At 42.7% G+C, this 17279-nt stretch overlaps 1 protein-coding gene across 1 annotated transcript in view; it reads right to left on the minus strand.

Annotated features, from left to right (window-relative positions):
- Window positions 1-3850, minus strand: part of RELN (reelin) — a 534390-nt gene extending 530540 nt beyond the window's left edge. Inside the window, exon 1 of the mRNA XM_033958706.1 lies at window positions 3528-3850. Within this exon, the coding sequence (XP_033814597.1) occupies window positions 3528-3756 (229 nt within the window). The 5' untranslated portion in view covers window positions 3757-3850. The remainder of the gene's footprint in view (window positions 1-3527) is intronic.
- Window positions 3851-17279: the final 13429 nt, after the last annotated feature.

Consider the following 17279-nt stretch of genomic DNA (forward strand, 5'->3'; position numbering starts at 1 on the left):
TAATTCTATTCCCTTCAGTACCTTGAATGTTTCGATCATGTCTCCTCTCAATCTCCTCTGTTCGAGAGAGAAGAGGCCCAGTTTCTCTAATCTTTCGCTGTACGGCAACTCCTCCAGCCCCTTAACCATCTTAGTCGCTCTTCTCTGGACCCTTTCGAGTAGTACCGTGTCCTTCTTCATTGATTCAAGCAAAGCAAGCCTTAAAGTGGTACTTTTACACAATGGAAACCAGAAGCCATCTGTTCCTGTTGCTCATGCAGTTGAGTCGATGGAGACACTTTTAAAAGTCAAATGCTATGTGATCACCAGTGGAACCTCTGTGGTGATCTCAAAGTTGCGTCACTCCTTCTGGGTTTGCAACTGGGGTACACCAAATACATTTGCTTCTTGTGGCTTTGAAACAGTCATGATGATGACAACCACTACAGGCAGAAACAATGGCCAAACCAAGATGAATCTGTACCTGGCAGATACAATGTGAAGCATCTGCTATTAGTACATCATAAGAAAATTTATCTTCCAGCACTTCACATAAAACTGCTGAAAAATTTTGTCAAGGCAATGCATATCAGCACCTAAGAAGTACGTTTGGTTTCGAGAAAAGTGAAGCCAAAATCAAAGAAGGTGTTTTTGTTGGACCCGAAATCCATGAACTGATTCTTGATAAGGCGTTCAAACAGAAGCTGAACCCAGTTGAATCAGCAGCATGGGAAGCATTCATGCTGGTTGTTCAGAATTTTCTTGGTAATCACAGATCAGAGAATTATGCTGAGCTTATGGAGAACATGCTGACAGAATATCAGCTACTGGGTGCCAGAATGTCACTTAAAATGCAGTTACATTCTCACCTCGACTTCTTCCCACCCAATCTTGGTGATGTCAGTGAAGAGCATGGGGAAAGATTTCATCAAGGTGATGGAAAGCAGATACCAGGGAAACTATTTGTTGGTTCTTGCAAAGAGACAACTGTACAAGCGCAAAAGCAAGTGTCTCAAACATTTCTGAACATGCTGACATCACTTTTGTGCGAGTTAAAAGAGGCGTAAATATATGCTGTAACGTCTCCTTATTGTCTTTGTGTTTGTTTTCAAAGTAAACTCCTTAACACAAGTTTGGTGGGACACAGTTCACACTTGCAATATTGTGCCGATATGGCAAACTGTCTAAAAAAATCAGTAACGTGTATCTCAGAAACCCGACGTGCTAGCTGAATTTCAATTAAAGATCTAAATCAGCGTCATTAAATTAACTAAGAACACTTCTCAGTAGAAAATAATTTTTTTTTTTTTTACCAGTGTAATTGAAGCTAATTTACTAATTAAGATAGGCACCTAACTTTAGGCGCCTATTTATTTAGGTGCATAACTTTAGACACCTCATAGAATTTGCCTCATAGAGCCTGATTCTATAAATGGTGCCTAACCTTGCCTATTTTGTAGACGCTGGTCAACACAGTTGTCAATCAACTTGTAGGTACCGCTTATAGAATCAAGCTTAGCAGCACCTAGGCATGCTTAAGCTTCACTAGGCATCCTTGTAGCGGTAGGTGCCAGTATATTAGGCCAGGGTTTTCCTAGTCTAATTTACCGGCACCAAACACAATGCCTATCGACATCTAAGTCAACCATGCCTACTCCCCCCCCTCCTTAACCACACCCACTTTTTAGGTAGGCATTGTTAGTCTTGCTAGATGCATCAATTTAGGTATTGCTAGGTGCTGTGTGGTATTCTGCATGCAACTTAAATTAATTGTTTTGGGGGGTTTTAATTTGTTTTTAATGGTGTGGTCAATTAAACCAATTAAAAACAATTAAATTGTGTACAGAATTCAGGCAGGCGTCCTCGATTAGGGCACTGTTTATAGAATTTCCACCCATAGCGTCTACATTATATGAAAAAAAAAAGTTAAATATTCTTTAGCTTAAATTAAGACTGCTGTTCCAATCAGTATCATACCAAACTAGTGTACTATGTCCAAGATAAACAGTGAAATAAAACAAAACTGGATACAATCCACTTGAGGTCTGCTTTCCAGTTCTGAGTCATAGCCAAAACCCTCACATAGATGTGGGAACACATTTGATTTCATATGGAATGTTGCACAGGACAAAAAGGAAACAGGCTGCATGGACTCCCTCCTGATGGAATAAAAATGGATCATGTGCACACCTTTTTCTTTCACCAACATACTCTAATGAAACAGATACATGAAGAAAAATAATTCACAACTAAACAAATAGACATCTGTGAATATGATCATGCAGGTAACAGAAGTTGGATAAGCAAAGAAATAAAGTGTTGAGCTAAACAAATAGCTATTCTACCATGTTCTTTTTTACCTTTTTATCATTTCTAAATGGAAAAAAAATAGTTTGCTTCCAACTCATTCTTTAATGTTGCCACCTTAGCCTTGATTAATCCCCGTTTTGTTTTAAGGCAGTTTGCAAATATTTGGATTAATTCTCATTTCTACCAGATTGGTAAATCCTCTTCCCAGAATGTCATACAGGGTGACAAAGCTCAGTAGCTCCTTGAGGCAATCGTATTGACCAATCATTTCACAGAACGATATCAATAACCACTTAATTGCAAAGCCAGTTTTTGGCATATTTATCAAGGAATGACTGAAATCCAGTCAGTAAATAGATTTCGATACATCTTAAAGCCCTATGAAAAATTACATATCCCGGTGGCACCATTTCTGGAAAAGAATAAATATAAAATACTCTGAAGTTCTGATCCTTGGTATATTATTTTCAATTTACGGAGACTTTTAATTATCAGTCTATCCTATAATTTATACAGTATTGCAAATCTATGGAGTGTTCCGCTGTTTTTAATCAAAATCATACAGGCGCTAAGATTTAGCAGTTCAGATCACACCATATTGGTATAACTGATGTGTTAATTAAATTATTAAAATGAGACCTTATTAAATATTTAAATCTCCATGGCAGTGAAGCATCTTTAATAGCTGGTTTCTCTTCATGTAATAAAAGGTGCACACATATGACACAGGGGTTTTGCTGTTGCTCTTACAATCCGCACCACTTGTTAAAGAATGTCAAAATGGTTTAGCAATGGGCATAGACTCCACTGATCATGTCTTCTAGGGCAAAAGGACAATTTTGAAATATATAAAGCAAAGGATTTTGAAAGGATGTCACCTTCAAAGCCGTTCCCTGGCTGGGAAAGGACAATTTGAAGTTGCAAAGTAAGTACACCCGGACTCTAGGGAAGTAAGATTGTTCAGATACCTATTACAAAAGCCATTTTAAAAAAAAATGTGAAAAGTCACTAATCAGTTGATCAGGCTAACTTTCCAACAGGCTGTGGCAAATGGCCAAATATAATAGCTATATCAGCAGTTAGATTTTAGAAATAAAGCTATATGCCAAGGCATACTTTAAAATAAAGCATTCCACTTGCTGCTGACAACAACCTCTTTTCCTTAGGGGGGGGCACAGAAAAGGCAGAAAATCCTTTGAGATGTAAGGGGGTCCAAAAAGGTGCGTTTCTTTACCTACCATGATATTCTTGTCCCGGCACGTAATATGCCGGGCTTCCTGTAATATGAAGTGAAATGAGCACCTCTCCCTGCTCTCCGTCACCTTCCAGTTCCCCGTGGTGGGTGCAGAGGAAAAAGAAAGGCGAAAACCTGGGGTAATACCCCACTGCCCCCCTGGCACAGTCTGCGCACAGCATTCCCACCAAAAGGAGGAAAGTCCAGCGATTACATGAGCCCTTCCGATCCATGCTGGAATCCCTCCGCGTGCATTCAGAGGAATTTACTTTGGGGGGATGAAAACAAAACGAGGAAGGGTGGTCAGTAGTAAGCAATAACACAACTGGGGGGGGGGGGGGGGGGGGAGAGAGTTCAAAAGAACAAAATCCGAAGTTTGTTTAGCCGGTCGGAAGCTTCTCCGCCTGCCAGCTGCTATTGCCTGAAGTCCCAGAGAAGGACTGTGGCACGCGCCCCGCAACCTCCGCCGTCTTATCACAGCAGCCGGCGGTGCAGCGGCCGCGAGCGGCGCTAACTAGACGAGCCGCGCTTCCCCTCCCCCCACCGCCCGCTCTGCTTTACAGCCAGCCCCCGCGCGCGCCGTTTCCCCCACGCGCTCTCTCCAATGGAGGGCCGGCCGAGCTGTGGTTGCGGCTCGCGGCCGCCGCGGTGAGAGAGAGAGAGAGCGCAGAGACCGCGCGAGCTCGCACGCCGCCAACTTTTGTGCGCACGAGGGGGACAGGTTGCCTCGCTCGCCCTCATTTCATTTTGGGTTTGAACTGAAACAGATTGGAAACTGAAAGGAAATTAAGCAGGCAACAACAACAACAAAAAAAAAAAAGTATAGGTCTGAAATCGTTTATTTTCCCTCATGACAAGATTGGTCTTTTTCTGTTCAGGTGCAGGTTTACTCGTTTTTTTCTCACGCGTATGCCATAATTTTCTACAAACAAAACGGTAACCTAAATCATCCGCAGCAATGTGGTGCAACCAAAAGCAAAGGAAGATTGGCTTTGTCACGCTGTTTATGTACTCCAAAAAATCCTGCAGTGTATTTCATCATTATCCGCATTTACCTATTTTAACCTGGTACCTTAGGACCCCTGAGGAAGATGGTTAAGTTGAAACAGGGCCCGTGTTGGGGCCGTACTTTCCAAGTTAATGTGGATTTTGGAGATAATATACAGTATATATATATATATATAGTATATATATTACATTACATTAGTGATTTCTATTCCGTCATTACCTTGCTTGTTAAGGCGGATTACATCCAAACTAAAACAAAAATTACATTCAAAATTTGAAGGAATAGAATAACCGATGACAGAATTTTTAAGGTAATATATGTTGGGTAAAGAGTTACCAAAGGGAAGTGGAGGTCTTTAGGATATAAGAATAGGGTGAAATTATGGGTTTTAGATAACGTTTGGTAGATAAAAGAACTCCGGCATCATGTTTCCTTCTTTTGTTTTTGGTTGTACCATCATTTTCTTTCACTTGGTAATATTTGTGTTTACAAACTGCATGGAAAAGACTAAACCAAGGGGATAAATATTCTTGTTACTGCTCTGGTAAGCTTTTAATTAGATCATGTCGTTTTGAAATTTGCATTGATAGTTCAAGACCAAAACCAGTTGCATTCCGGTATAATAAGTATTTCCATGTCTCTAGTTTATTTATGTAATTCGATTTCTATCCCGTCCTCCCAGTAGCTCAGAACGGGTTACAAGCCAACATTCACAATGGAAAACATTTTGGACAGTACAAGACTATACAGCAACTTAAGCACATTTGGATAATTCAAAGACTATACAGCAACTTAAGTACATTTTGGACAGTTCAAAGACTATACAGCAGGGGTGTCAAAGTCCCTTCTCGAGGGCCGCAATCCAGTCGGGTTTTCAGGATTTCCCCAATGAATATGCATGAGATCTATATGCATGCACTGCTTTCATTGTATGCTAATAGATCTCATACATATTCATTGGGGAAATCCTGAAAACCCGACTGGATTACAGCATTCGAGGAGGGACTTTGACACCCCTGCTATACAGCAACTTAAGTACAGGAGAATGCAGAAAGGAGGGGGAATATAAGGGGGTCAAGGGTTAGTTTGTAGTTAGAATTTTAGTTGAAGAGGAGGGTCTTTACTGCTTTCCAGATGGGCGGAGTTGGGGGATGAAGTGGCTGTAGGAGCGTTTGCAGGCGGTTTCTGACAGGAGAGACCTTCCTGGGGTGATGCATAGGCATTTCTCTGTTTCAGAGCGGAAGAGGCGGGTGGGGGTGTATAGGGTTAGCTTGGATCCTATGTATGCTGGAGTGGTGGCGTAGACTCTTTTATGTGCTATCACCAGGGCCTTGAAAGCACAACATTGGTTAATCGGGAGCCAGTGCTCTGCGCGGAGGGCTGGGGAGATAGGGTCATGGTAGTTGAGGTTGTATAGGAGGTGGATTGCTGCCTTTTGTACACGCTGGAGGTGTTTGAGATCTTTTTTGGCCATTCCAATAAATAGGGAGTTATAGTAATCCATCCTGGAGAGAACATAGGCATAGAGGAGTTGGGCTAGGTCAGGTTTGGAGATGTAAGGTTTGATTCTTCTCAGTTGGCAGAGGTAGTAAAAGGAGGTGGAGGCTATTTGAGATATGTGGGTGGATAGGGACAGGTGGCCATCTAATGTTACTCCTAGGTTGCTTACCTGATCTGCTGCTGTTAGTGAGGTAGAGTCCCATGATAGAGTTGGGCGTGTGCATGTGGTACTTTTTTTCCTAATCCATAAGAGTTCGGTTTTGGAGGCGTTCAGCTGTAGTTTGTTGTTTGACATCCAGGTTTTCATGTCAGAGAGGCAGAGTTGGAGGTTATCAATTTGGGATGATCGGTTTTCGCCTAGTGGGAGGAGCAGCTGGATGTCATCGGCGTGAGAGTGGATTTTGATGTTGTACTTCTGGGCTATATCTAGGACAGGTCTGATGTAGAGGTTAAAAAGGAGGGGGGATAGAAGGGCGCCTTGAGGAACATCGTGTTTGATAGGTTTGGGGGTCAGATTTGGTCGGCCCTAGTAGGACTGTTTGGGTTCTTTGGTGAACAGAGTAAAAAAAGTTTCATAAAAACCAATTAAAATTTAAAAAAACAGGATAGGTTAGTAAACACATACCAAAACAAATATACTAACTTCACACAGTTAGGAAAGAAGGGCAAGAACTACAATCTTTGAGAAAAAGAGCACAGTTAAGGGGAAAAAACAATAGGTAAGGGTAAAAAGCTATAAAGCTTGTTTTAGTTCTACTTTTAATATTTAAAATACGAGAGTCCAATTAGGGGCTCCTTTTACGAAGCCGCGTTAGCAGCTTTATCGCACGCACCTTTTTAGCGCGCGCTAACCCCCGCGCTAGCCAAAAAACTACCGCCTGCTCAAGAGGAGGCGGTAGCAGCTAGCGCGGCCAGCAGATTAGCGCGTGCTATTACACGCATTAAACTGCTAACGCGGCTTCTTAAAAGGAGCCCTAGGTGTTTCTACAGTCTCATTCTGGGAGAGATGATTGGGGTAATCATAACGGTTGAATTAAATCATTAAAATCTTGGAGGATGAGGGCTAGGACACTGAAAGGTATTTGAGGGGGGAGGGTACAAGGTTGATGGCTCACCTAGAGCAGTGTTCTTCAACCACCGGTCCATGGAGCAGTGCCGGTCCACAGAGGGAAGGCTTCCAGATGAGGCAAGGGACGTGCAAGGTGCAATTAGTACTATTATGGGGACAGGGTCTGGGGTGAACATTGGGTAGAGAGGTGTCAGGTCAAAAGCGTGCCAGGACAAAGGCGCGAGCAAACAACTGAGCACAGTGCGGAGGCGCGCGCCAAAGAAAAAGACTGTTTTTAGGGGCTGCGACGGGGGTTTTTGTTGGGGAGCCCCCCCACTTTACTTTATACAGATCGCGCTGCGTTGTGGGGGCGTTGTAGGGGATTTGGGGGGTTGTAACCCCCCACATTTTACTGAAAACTTAACTTTTTCCCTGTTTTTAGGGAAAAAGTTACGTTTTCACTAAAATGTGGGGGGTTACAAACCCCCCACAACGCCACCATGATCTGTATTAAGTAAAGTGGGGGGGGGGGCTCCCCAACAAAACCCCCCGTCGCAGCCCCTAAAAACACTCTCTTTCTTCGGCGCGCGCCTCCTTCTTGCGCTCAGTTGTCGGCGCGCGCCTTTGTCTTCCGCATTACTGTCTATGAACCGGGTAGAGATGGGCGGGGTCTGGCCCACGACTTAGCCCAGTGTTCTTCAACCGCCGGTCCACAGAATAATTTTTTTTATTTCTGCCGGTCCATTGGTGTAAAAAGGTTGAAAAGCACTGACCTAGAGTGCCTAATGATCTTTTATGGCTGCCTTTTGTACAAGACTGTACTGCCAAAACCATACCAATATGCAGCAGAACTATCATTAGCAAACCAGTGGGGCACTGCATAGTTTATTGAACCAACTGGCCAAAAATACATCTTTTTTTTTTTTTTTTAATAATAGAAGAAAGCATTGGATTGACATTAAGCAGAATGTGGTAATAGTGACATAAAATCAAAGAGAGAAAGGAAAGAGATTGGCATACAGCAATGTGCTGGAGGGGACTCTTGGGACCCCTTGTTAAATGACTTGATGCAAGCAGAAAGTATCTCACAGAATGAAGCAGAACTAATAAGATCCTCTTGATTTAAAAAAAATAAATAAAAATATGACATTTTGGTATACCTTTCAATGTAATGATTAAATAATGAGTGAGATTTGGACACTCAATAACTCTAATGGAAAAAAAAATCTGGTTGTTTTTTTTTTTTTAGTTTGATCCCACTGAATTTATAGTGGAGATGATTTGTGACAAAGGCAACTTGTCTGCTGATGAGGACGTGCTGTGTTGCAGAGGGTGAGTTCAAGGTTCAGACCTCATTTCCCAAATAACTGCATTGGAAGCCTTGAAGGCAAATGATGCACTGGCACTGCCACACAGCAGAAACTTGTCTGTAAAGCATTACTGCGGCAACTGTAACCTTAGTAATAACCATAATTTAAGCAAAAATAAAATGCTGGAGTAGTTCAAAATAAACAAAAAGACCTTCAAAGAGATCCATTCTGCACAATCTACTAAAAACACAAAGACCCTTCAATGCAGCCTACAATGAACTCATATGCAATTATAATCAAATATGACTGCCTCTAGGTATTGAAATACAAAAATGTGTTATAGGTGATTACAGTATAATGAGGCCTCGCTAGGCTGTTGGCACAGAGCAACCTATAATATGGACCCAGTGGCCTTTATAGTATGGGAAATTATTTTGCCGTCTGTGCTCACTGCATCAAAATCAACAAGCTTGCAGTACATTTTTATTAACAGTAATGTTTATATTTAATTGAACTTTCCTCTGACCAAAGTTAAAAATGCATTATCTTCTGGCTTACAAATCCAATTTAAATGCTTCAGTTTGAATCATTTGACAATAATTAGTGAAAATGTAAAATTCATGTGAATGAGATACATTTTTTTTTTAATTACAATTTTTTTCATTTTTAAAAATTGAATGACAAACATTGGTGCGCCCAAGTAATGACAATATGCAAAAAGAAAGAACATTTTTTAAAAAAGATATACTGTTTGGTCACAATGCGGAAATAGAGAGTGAAATGCTAACAGAAATTGGAAAAACAACATTAGGAACACGGTAATAATGGGAGATTTCAATTACTGTACCTACTTATTAATAGGGAGCAAAAGTGTTTTTTTTAATTCTACCTAAAGTAAGCACACTTTTACAAGCACAATAGCCAGAACCCAGGAGCCTTCCCCCAAAACAGCCCTTTCATTTACCAGGACCAATCAAACACAACGAAAACAGCAAAAATTGAACTGGAGAAAAAGATCTCAGATAGCTTCATAGATCAGAACCCCCCCCCCCCCCCAACTTCAATCAAAATAAGGATCCAAAAACTTATTGGCCTACTTTTAGGAGAAGGCTCAAAACTGAGTTCAATGTGCTGGAATCACATCTACATAGATGCTTTTTGGCGCTTAATGGGTGTGGCTAACACCGGACATGGCATAAAGCGCCTATGCAAGTGTGATTCACGGCATAGATAGCACTGGAAATGTAGGCCCAGAAAACCCTGACCTGCATTCCCAGTGCCTATCTGTCCCAGATACGCAATTCTCTATATGGTGCTGTCGCATGATTGACATGTGATTGGCGGCCACTTTTTAGGTGGCCACAGATATTGGCATCATATAGAGAATCCAGGCATAAGTGAATAACCCTTGATGATGACTGCCCCAACTTTGTTGACTGGGCTAAGAACTTTTCAGCAGTCCCTCGTAATGCAGGACCTGGTACAAGGGACCGGACACTGGAAAGGGGGGCATTGAGGTAAACTACTGCAGCCATATTTATTTTATTCTGGTTCCCTTTTGAAAATACAAGAGATTGTACTGCCTTGTTAAATTAGGAATTATTAAAAAAGGGATAGGTAACAAGACTAAGAATGTTATAATGCCCCTGTATCGCTCCATGGTGTGACCTCATCTGGAGTATAGCATTCAATTCTGGTCTCCTTTTCTCAAGAAAGATATTGTGGCGCTAGAAAAGGTTCAAAGAAGAACGACCAAGATGATAAAGGGGATGGAACTACTCTCTTATGAGGAAAGACTAAAACGGTTATGGCTCTTCAGCTTTGAAAAGAGACAGCTGAGGGGAGATAAGATTGAAGTCTACAAAATCCTGGGTGGAGTAGAATGGGTACGAGTGGATCGATTTTTCACTCCATCACAAATTACAAAGACTAGGGGGACACTCGATGAAGTTACAGGGAAATACTTTTAAAACCAACAGGAGGAAATTTTTTTGACTCAGAGAATAGTTAAACTCTGGAATGCATTGCCAGAGTTTGTGGTAAGAGCGGATAGCGTAGCTGGTTTTAAGAAAGGTTTGGACAAGTTCCTGGAGGAAAAGTCCTTTGTCTGTTATTGAGAAAGACGTGAGGGAAGCTACTGCTTGCCCTAGATTGGTAGCATGGAATATTGCTACTCCTGGGTTTTGGCCAGGTACTAGTGACCTGGATTGGCCACCGTGAGAATGGGCTACTGGGCTTAATGGACCATTGGTCTGACCCAGTAAGGCTATTCTTATGTTCTTAATATTTTAGGGCCCCTTTTACAAGGTCATGCATTTACTGTGGCATCCATACCATGACTTGTAAAAGGGGCCCTCAGAGGTTTAGAGGTGGGTGAGGGGAGGGGTGGAAGGGGGGAGCTGGAGTTTATTTATGATATTATTGATAATTGTACTCTTGAATCTGTTATTGGGGTTGTTTATAGAAGCTTTTGTGCTATTTTGGTTTGGATGTTCTGTTATACTTGTTACCTTAATAAAAGATACTTCAAAGTAAAATTAAAGAAATTAGAAAGAAACTAAAAAGAGGGACTGCAAAGGGTAAAAATTTGTATGTAATGTGGATATTGTATAAAATACCACCTTAGAAGTCCAGTGTAAATGATTTTCACAAATTACAGAATGTAGATAGAATATCAAATATTTCCAATATGTTTTTCCAAATGGGAAGTGGATTCAAATGAAGAAAATTGGAAAAACATACATAATAGCAAGTTAAAAGTATAGCTTTAATAAGGTAGGACAAAAGAAACTCACAATACAACAGCCCAGGATGCACTGGGTAGGAGGCCTAAGACTCCGGTTGGCCCAGGTGCCTTAGGCATCTGAGCCAATTAGGGCCTTAGGCTCCTCCCTGGTGCATCCCAGGATGCACCGTGAAGGATAAGGCTCACCATTTTGCATTGGCAGGCCTACTGGCCGGAGGGTGTATGCCTCCCTCCAGTCGGACCATCATTTTAAAAGGTACAGGAGGGGAGTGGGGGGACGTCTTCCTGTTAGGGGGGATCTGGCTGGGGTCTCTAGGTGGGTGGGCCTTGGAAAGGGGGCGACTGGGGGATGCTTCGGGAGGGGCAATGCATCGGGGGGTAGCAGCAGGAGGAATTGGACACTCCTCCTGCTGAGGAGTACTTTGAGGGGTGGCGGCAGAAGGAATTGGGTACTCCTGCCAAGGAATGCTTCGGGATGGGCGATGCTATGGGGGGATGTTTCAGGGGGTGGCAGCAGGAGGGAGTGGGTGTCTCTCCTGCCAGCCAACTTCGTGGGAGAGGGTGGGTTACCTGCCATGGCTGCTCAGCTGATCGTGGCAGGGAGATTTTCTTGTCACAATCAGTTTATTGGCCGTGTCTAAATGAAATGTAGGCCAGCATGTCAAAGTCCTATATTTCAGGTGCCTAATGCAGCCCTAGGGAGACACCTAGGGCTGCTTAAGTTCACCCAAGGACACTTCTGGGCAAAACCATGGCCAAGGGCAAGCTTAAGCGTCCCTATGTATCCCTAAACTTGACAGACGCCTACAGTGTAGGCGGCCTGCCTTGGGGTGTTCTTTTTTTTAAAATGTGGGTCCCGATTAGCTGGTTAGACAGCGGTATGATGCCACCCTACAATCGGGATGCCATTTATAGAATTTGGCCCTTACTGTGTCTGTCTTCACCCAACAGAATCCTGCCCCATAACAATGAGATATGGACTCAGAGCAACCACTTTTGCAACCTACAAAAGAAAACCAGAATAGAATTGATTGAATCATAATGCCTTAATCTGAACTGGTATTCATAAGCTATTAAAGTGAAATATATGTGACTTTTATTAGACACATGGTAACGCACAGTAAAGTGACTGAATGCACACAGGCCTGAAATTCTGAATAGAAACTTCATGTAATTCCAGTTTCACTTCAAAAACCATGGATATTGCATGAACCTTGTCATAACGTGTGAAAATAAAAAAAATGTAGGTCAGATTACTTGTACCATACTGCTGATAGTTTATTTACATTGTTCTTATTTTTGGTTTGGTTTTGTTTGGGTTGATTTGGTTTGTTATATACTTTTTATGTTTATGCTGTTTCAGATTACAACCAAAAAGGACACTCTCCGTTGGAATTACACCGAAACAGCTGTGCCAATAGTCTTTCAAGCGAAAGAAAAAGCCTCAGATAACTAGAGAGATGATCCCACACTTTCGCTAATAGAAGACTATAAGGATGAAAAAACAATGAAAATTAAGTGAAAAAATGGTAATAGGAAACTAGGTTTCTGAATAATTACTACAAACAACGTGAACACAAGATCAGGACTGACGATCATTTCCTGATCTTGTGTTCACGTTGTTCGTAGTGATTATTCAGAAACCTAGTTTCCTTGAAACCTAGTTTCCTATTACCATTTTTCACTTAATTTTCATTGGTTTTTCTTCCTTATAGTCTTCTATTAGCGAACGTTTTTTGCCTGTGATGTATGGGTGGTAGAGTGTGGGATCACCTCTCCAGATATCTGAGGCTTTTTCTTTCGCTTGAAAGACTTTATTGGCACAGCTGTTTTGGTGTAATTCCAACGGAGAGAGTTCTTTATGATTGACATTTTTCCTCCATTCCCCATTTTTTGGGGATTTTGTTTCAAATTACAATACACAAGCATACCATTTGGCTAGGTTATGTGGAGCTGATGTTGGATGGTTTGGCTTGCAGCTTACTTCTGTCCTCCTCCTCAATATTCTATCCTTGTAGCTTAATTTTTCATCTGTCCTATCAGTTAGTTTCCTTTTCTCTTTTCCATTTTTGATTGTTAACGGCTTTGATTCCAGTTTTTTGTCTTCAATAGACGTAAACACAAACATCACCAACTCAGCCTGGTTATTAGAGTGACAATCAGGACACCAAGATCTCGATCTGATCACTAACACCCTAATTCTATATATGGCACTCAAAATTATGTGCGCAAATTTGAAAAAAAAATTTTTTTTAATTATGTGCGCAAATTTGGGCACACACCCAATTTAAACATGCCGTTTAATTGACTAAATATACAATTAGAGCCAATAATTGGATGCTAATAATTATTGGTGCTAACTGGCGTTCATTTAAACTTACATGCATATCTTTAAGTGCTGCAATCTATATGGGAGGGACATGAGCAGGTCAAGGGCATTCATGGATTTTCGGCACAGTATTAGAAACATGAAGAAACAGAAACAAGATGGCAGATAAAGGCCAAATGGCCCATCCAGTTGGCTCATCCGCAGCATCCACTATCTCCTTCTTTCCCTAACAGATCCCACATGCCTGTCCCACACTTTTGTGAACTCAGACACAGTCGTGGTCTCCACCACCTCTACTGGGAAACTATGCCATGCATTTACCACCCTTTTTGTGAAGAAGTATTTCCTTAGATTACCCTTAACTTCATCCTATGCTTTCCCATTCCGGAGCTTCCTTTCAAATGGAAGAGATTCATCTCATGCGCATTTGGGCTAAGTAAATATTTAAACATTTCTATCATGTCTCCCCTCTTCCACCTTTCCTCCAAAGCATACATATGAAGATCTTTAAGTCTGTCCCTGTACGTCCTTTGACGTAGACCATTTTAGTAGCCTTCCTCTGGACCAACTCTATCCTGTTTATATCCTTTTGAAGATGTGGTCTCCAAAATTATACACTATTCTAAATGAGATCGCACCAGAGTCTTTTATATTAGCATCAGTACTTCCTTTTTCCTATTGGCCATTCCTCTCCCTATACACCCAAGCATCCTTCTAGCTTTCGCCATCACCTTTTCATCCTGTTTGGCCACCTTAAGATCATCACATACTATCACACGCAAGTCTTTTTTTTAAATTCTTTATTCATTTTTAAAATTTTCAATAAGTGCAACATAAGATACAATCACTTTACAATCACACCCAAGTCTTGTGTAACAGAATAAGGGAGATCATAGAAACATAGAAATAGACGGCAGATAAGGGCCACGGCCCATCTAGACTGCCCACCCCAATGACCCTCCCCTACCTTTCTCTGAGAATAGATCCCACGTGTCTATCCCATTTGGCCTTAAAATCAGGCACGCTGCTGGCCTCAATAACCTGAAGTGGAAGACTATTCCAGCGATCAACCACCCTTTCAGTGAAAAAGAATTTCCTGGTGTCCCCGTGCAGTTTCCCGCCCCTGATTTTTCATGGATGCCCCCTTGTTGCCGCGGGACCCTTGAAAAAGAAGATATCTTCTTCCACCTCGATGCAGCCCGTGAGATACTTGAATGTCTCGATCATGTCACCCCTCTCTCTACATTCCTCGAGTGAGTACAGCTGCAACTTATCCAGCCGTTCCTCGTACGGGAGATTCTTGAGTCCCGAGACCATCCGGGTGGCTATTCTCTGGACCGACTCCAGTCTCAGCACATCCTTACGGTAATGCGGCCTCCAGAATTGCACACAGTATTCCAGGTGGGGCCTCACCATGGATCTATACAATGGCATAATGACTTCAGGCTTACGGCTGACGAAACTCCTGCGTATGCAACCTATGATTTGCCTTGCCTTGGATGAAGCTTGCTCCACTTGATTGGCAGTCTTCATGTTCTCATTGACGATCACCCCTAAGTCTCGTTCTGCTTCAGTTCTTGTTAGGATCTCGCCATTAAGGGTGTAAGTCTTGCATGGGTTTGGCTGCTCAGGTGCATGACTTTGTATTTTTTGGCATTGAAGCTGAGTTGCCAGGACCTAGACCAGCGCTCCAGTAGGAGTAGGTCGTGCATCATATTGTCGGACATTGAATTTATGTCTGTTGTGCTTTTGCCCACTACATTGCTTAGTTTGGCGTCATCGGCGAATAATGTTATTTTACCTCACAGCCCTTCTGCCAAGTCTCTTATAAAGATGTTGAATAGGATCGGGCCCAGGACCGAGCCCTGCAGCACTCCACTGATTACCTCCGTCATTTCGGAGGGGGTGCCGTTCACCACTACACTCTGAAGCCTACCTCCAAGCCAGTTCCCAGCCCATTTCGTCAATGTGTCGCCCAATCCTATAGAACTCATCTTGCTTAGCAACCTGCGGTGTGGTACGCTATCGAATGCTTTACTGAAGTCCAGGTATACGATGTCCAGGGACTCCCCAACATCCAGCTTCCTCGTCACCCAGTCAAAGAAGATGATCAGGTTGGATTGGCAGGATCTCCCCTTAGTAAATTCATGTTGACGGGGATCCCGTAGATTCTCCTCGTTCAGGATCGTATCCAATTGGCGTTTGATTAGAATTTTCATTAGTTTGCACACTATTGATGTGAGACTCACCGGTCTGTAGTTTGCTGTCTCCATCTTGGAGCCTTTCTTGTGGAGTGGAATGACGTTAGCCGTCTTCCAGTCCAACGGGACGTTACCCGTACTAAGGGAGAGATTGAAGAGCGCGGATAGCAGTTCCGCCAAGACATCACACAACTCCCTGAGCACCCTGGGGTGTAGGTTGTCAGGCCCCATTGCCCTGTTAACCTTAAGCTTTGACAGCTCACAGTAGACATCGCTGGGTGTAAACTCGAAATTACTAAACGGGTCATCTGCGTCAACCCTTGTCTGTAGCTGAGGGCCAAGCCTGGCGCCTCGCGGGTGAAGACTGAGCAGAAGTATTCATTTAACAGTTGGGCTTTTACCGAGTCCGCTTCTACATAGTCTCCGTCTGGTTTCCTAAGACGTACTATCCCGCCTGAGTTCTTATTTCTGTCACTGATATACCTGAAGAAGGATTTATCTCCTTTCTGGATGTTCTTCGCTAGAGACTCCTCCATGCGGAATTTGGCCTCCCTAACTGCTGTTTTGACGGCTTTTGACTTGGCCAGATAGACTTCCCTAGAGTCCTGTTTCCCTGATTGTTTGTAAGAGATGAATGATTTTTTCTTCTTCTTGATGAGGTCCGAAATCTCCGCAGAGAACCACTGAGGCTTATTGTTCCTTCGCCGTTTACTTACTGATTTAACATAGAGGTTTGTTGCTTCTTGTATGGTGGCTTTCAAAGTCGACCACATTTCTTCCACGTTATCGGTTTCTGCTTGGCTTTGTAGCGCCTGGTGAACGAAGTCTCCCATTTCTTTGAAGTTTGTGTCCTTGAATTTGAGGACCTTGGTCAGTGTGGTAGATTTAGTGAAACCTTTCCTGAGATTGGACCATACCATGTTGTGGTCACTGGAGGCCAATGTGTCGCCCACCGAGACCTCTGTGACACTTTCTCCATTGGTAAGTATCAGGTCCAGTATTGCCTGATCCCTTGTTGGTTCCAACACCAGTTGCCTGAGTCTTGCTCCCTTCATAGAGTTTAATAGCCTCCTGCTGCTGCCGGAAGCAGAGGAAAGCGTGTCCCAATCCACATCAGGCATGTTGAAGTCACCTAACAATACTGTGTCCCCACGCAAGGTGATTTTCTCTATATCTCCGATTAATTCCATATCTAGGTCATCCTGTTGTCTTGGGGGTCTGTATATTACGCCAAGATACAGGTATTTGTCCTTCCCTCTGGCCAAATTTACCAAAAGGGATTCCCCAGTGTAGTGGACATCTGTGATTCTGGTGACATTAATGTCATCTTTAGTATATAATGCTACACCTCCTCCCATTTTGCCCTTCCTGTCCCGGCGAAGCAAGTTGTAACCCGGTATGACCATGTCCCACCCGTGGGACTCCGTGAGCCAGGTCTCAGATATCACCACCAGGTCGGCATTCCTCATTTCTGTTTCTAATTCCAGGATCTTGTTTCCCAGACTGTGGGCATTTACGTACATAGCCCTCCATGTTGTATGTTTGTTATGTCTCAGTGGGGATGTTCCCGCTTGAGCTACTTGGACACCTTTAGCATTATTCGCATGTTTTGT

This window comes from Geotrypetes seraphini, chromosome 9 (genome assembly GCF_902459505.1).
Source record: "Geotrypetes seraphini chromosome 9, aGeoSer1.1, whole genome shotgun sequence".
Taxonomy (NCBI): domain Eukaryota; kingdom Metazoa; phylum Chordata; class Amphibia; order Gymnophiona; family Dermophiidae; genus Geotrypetes; species Geotrypetes seraphini.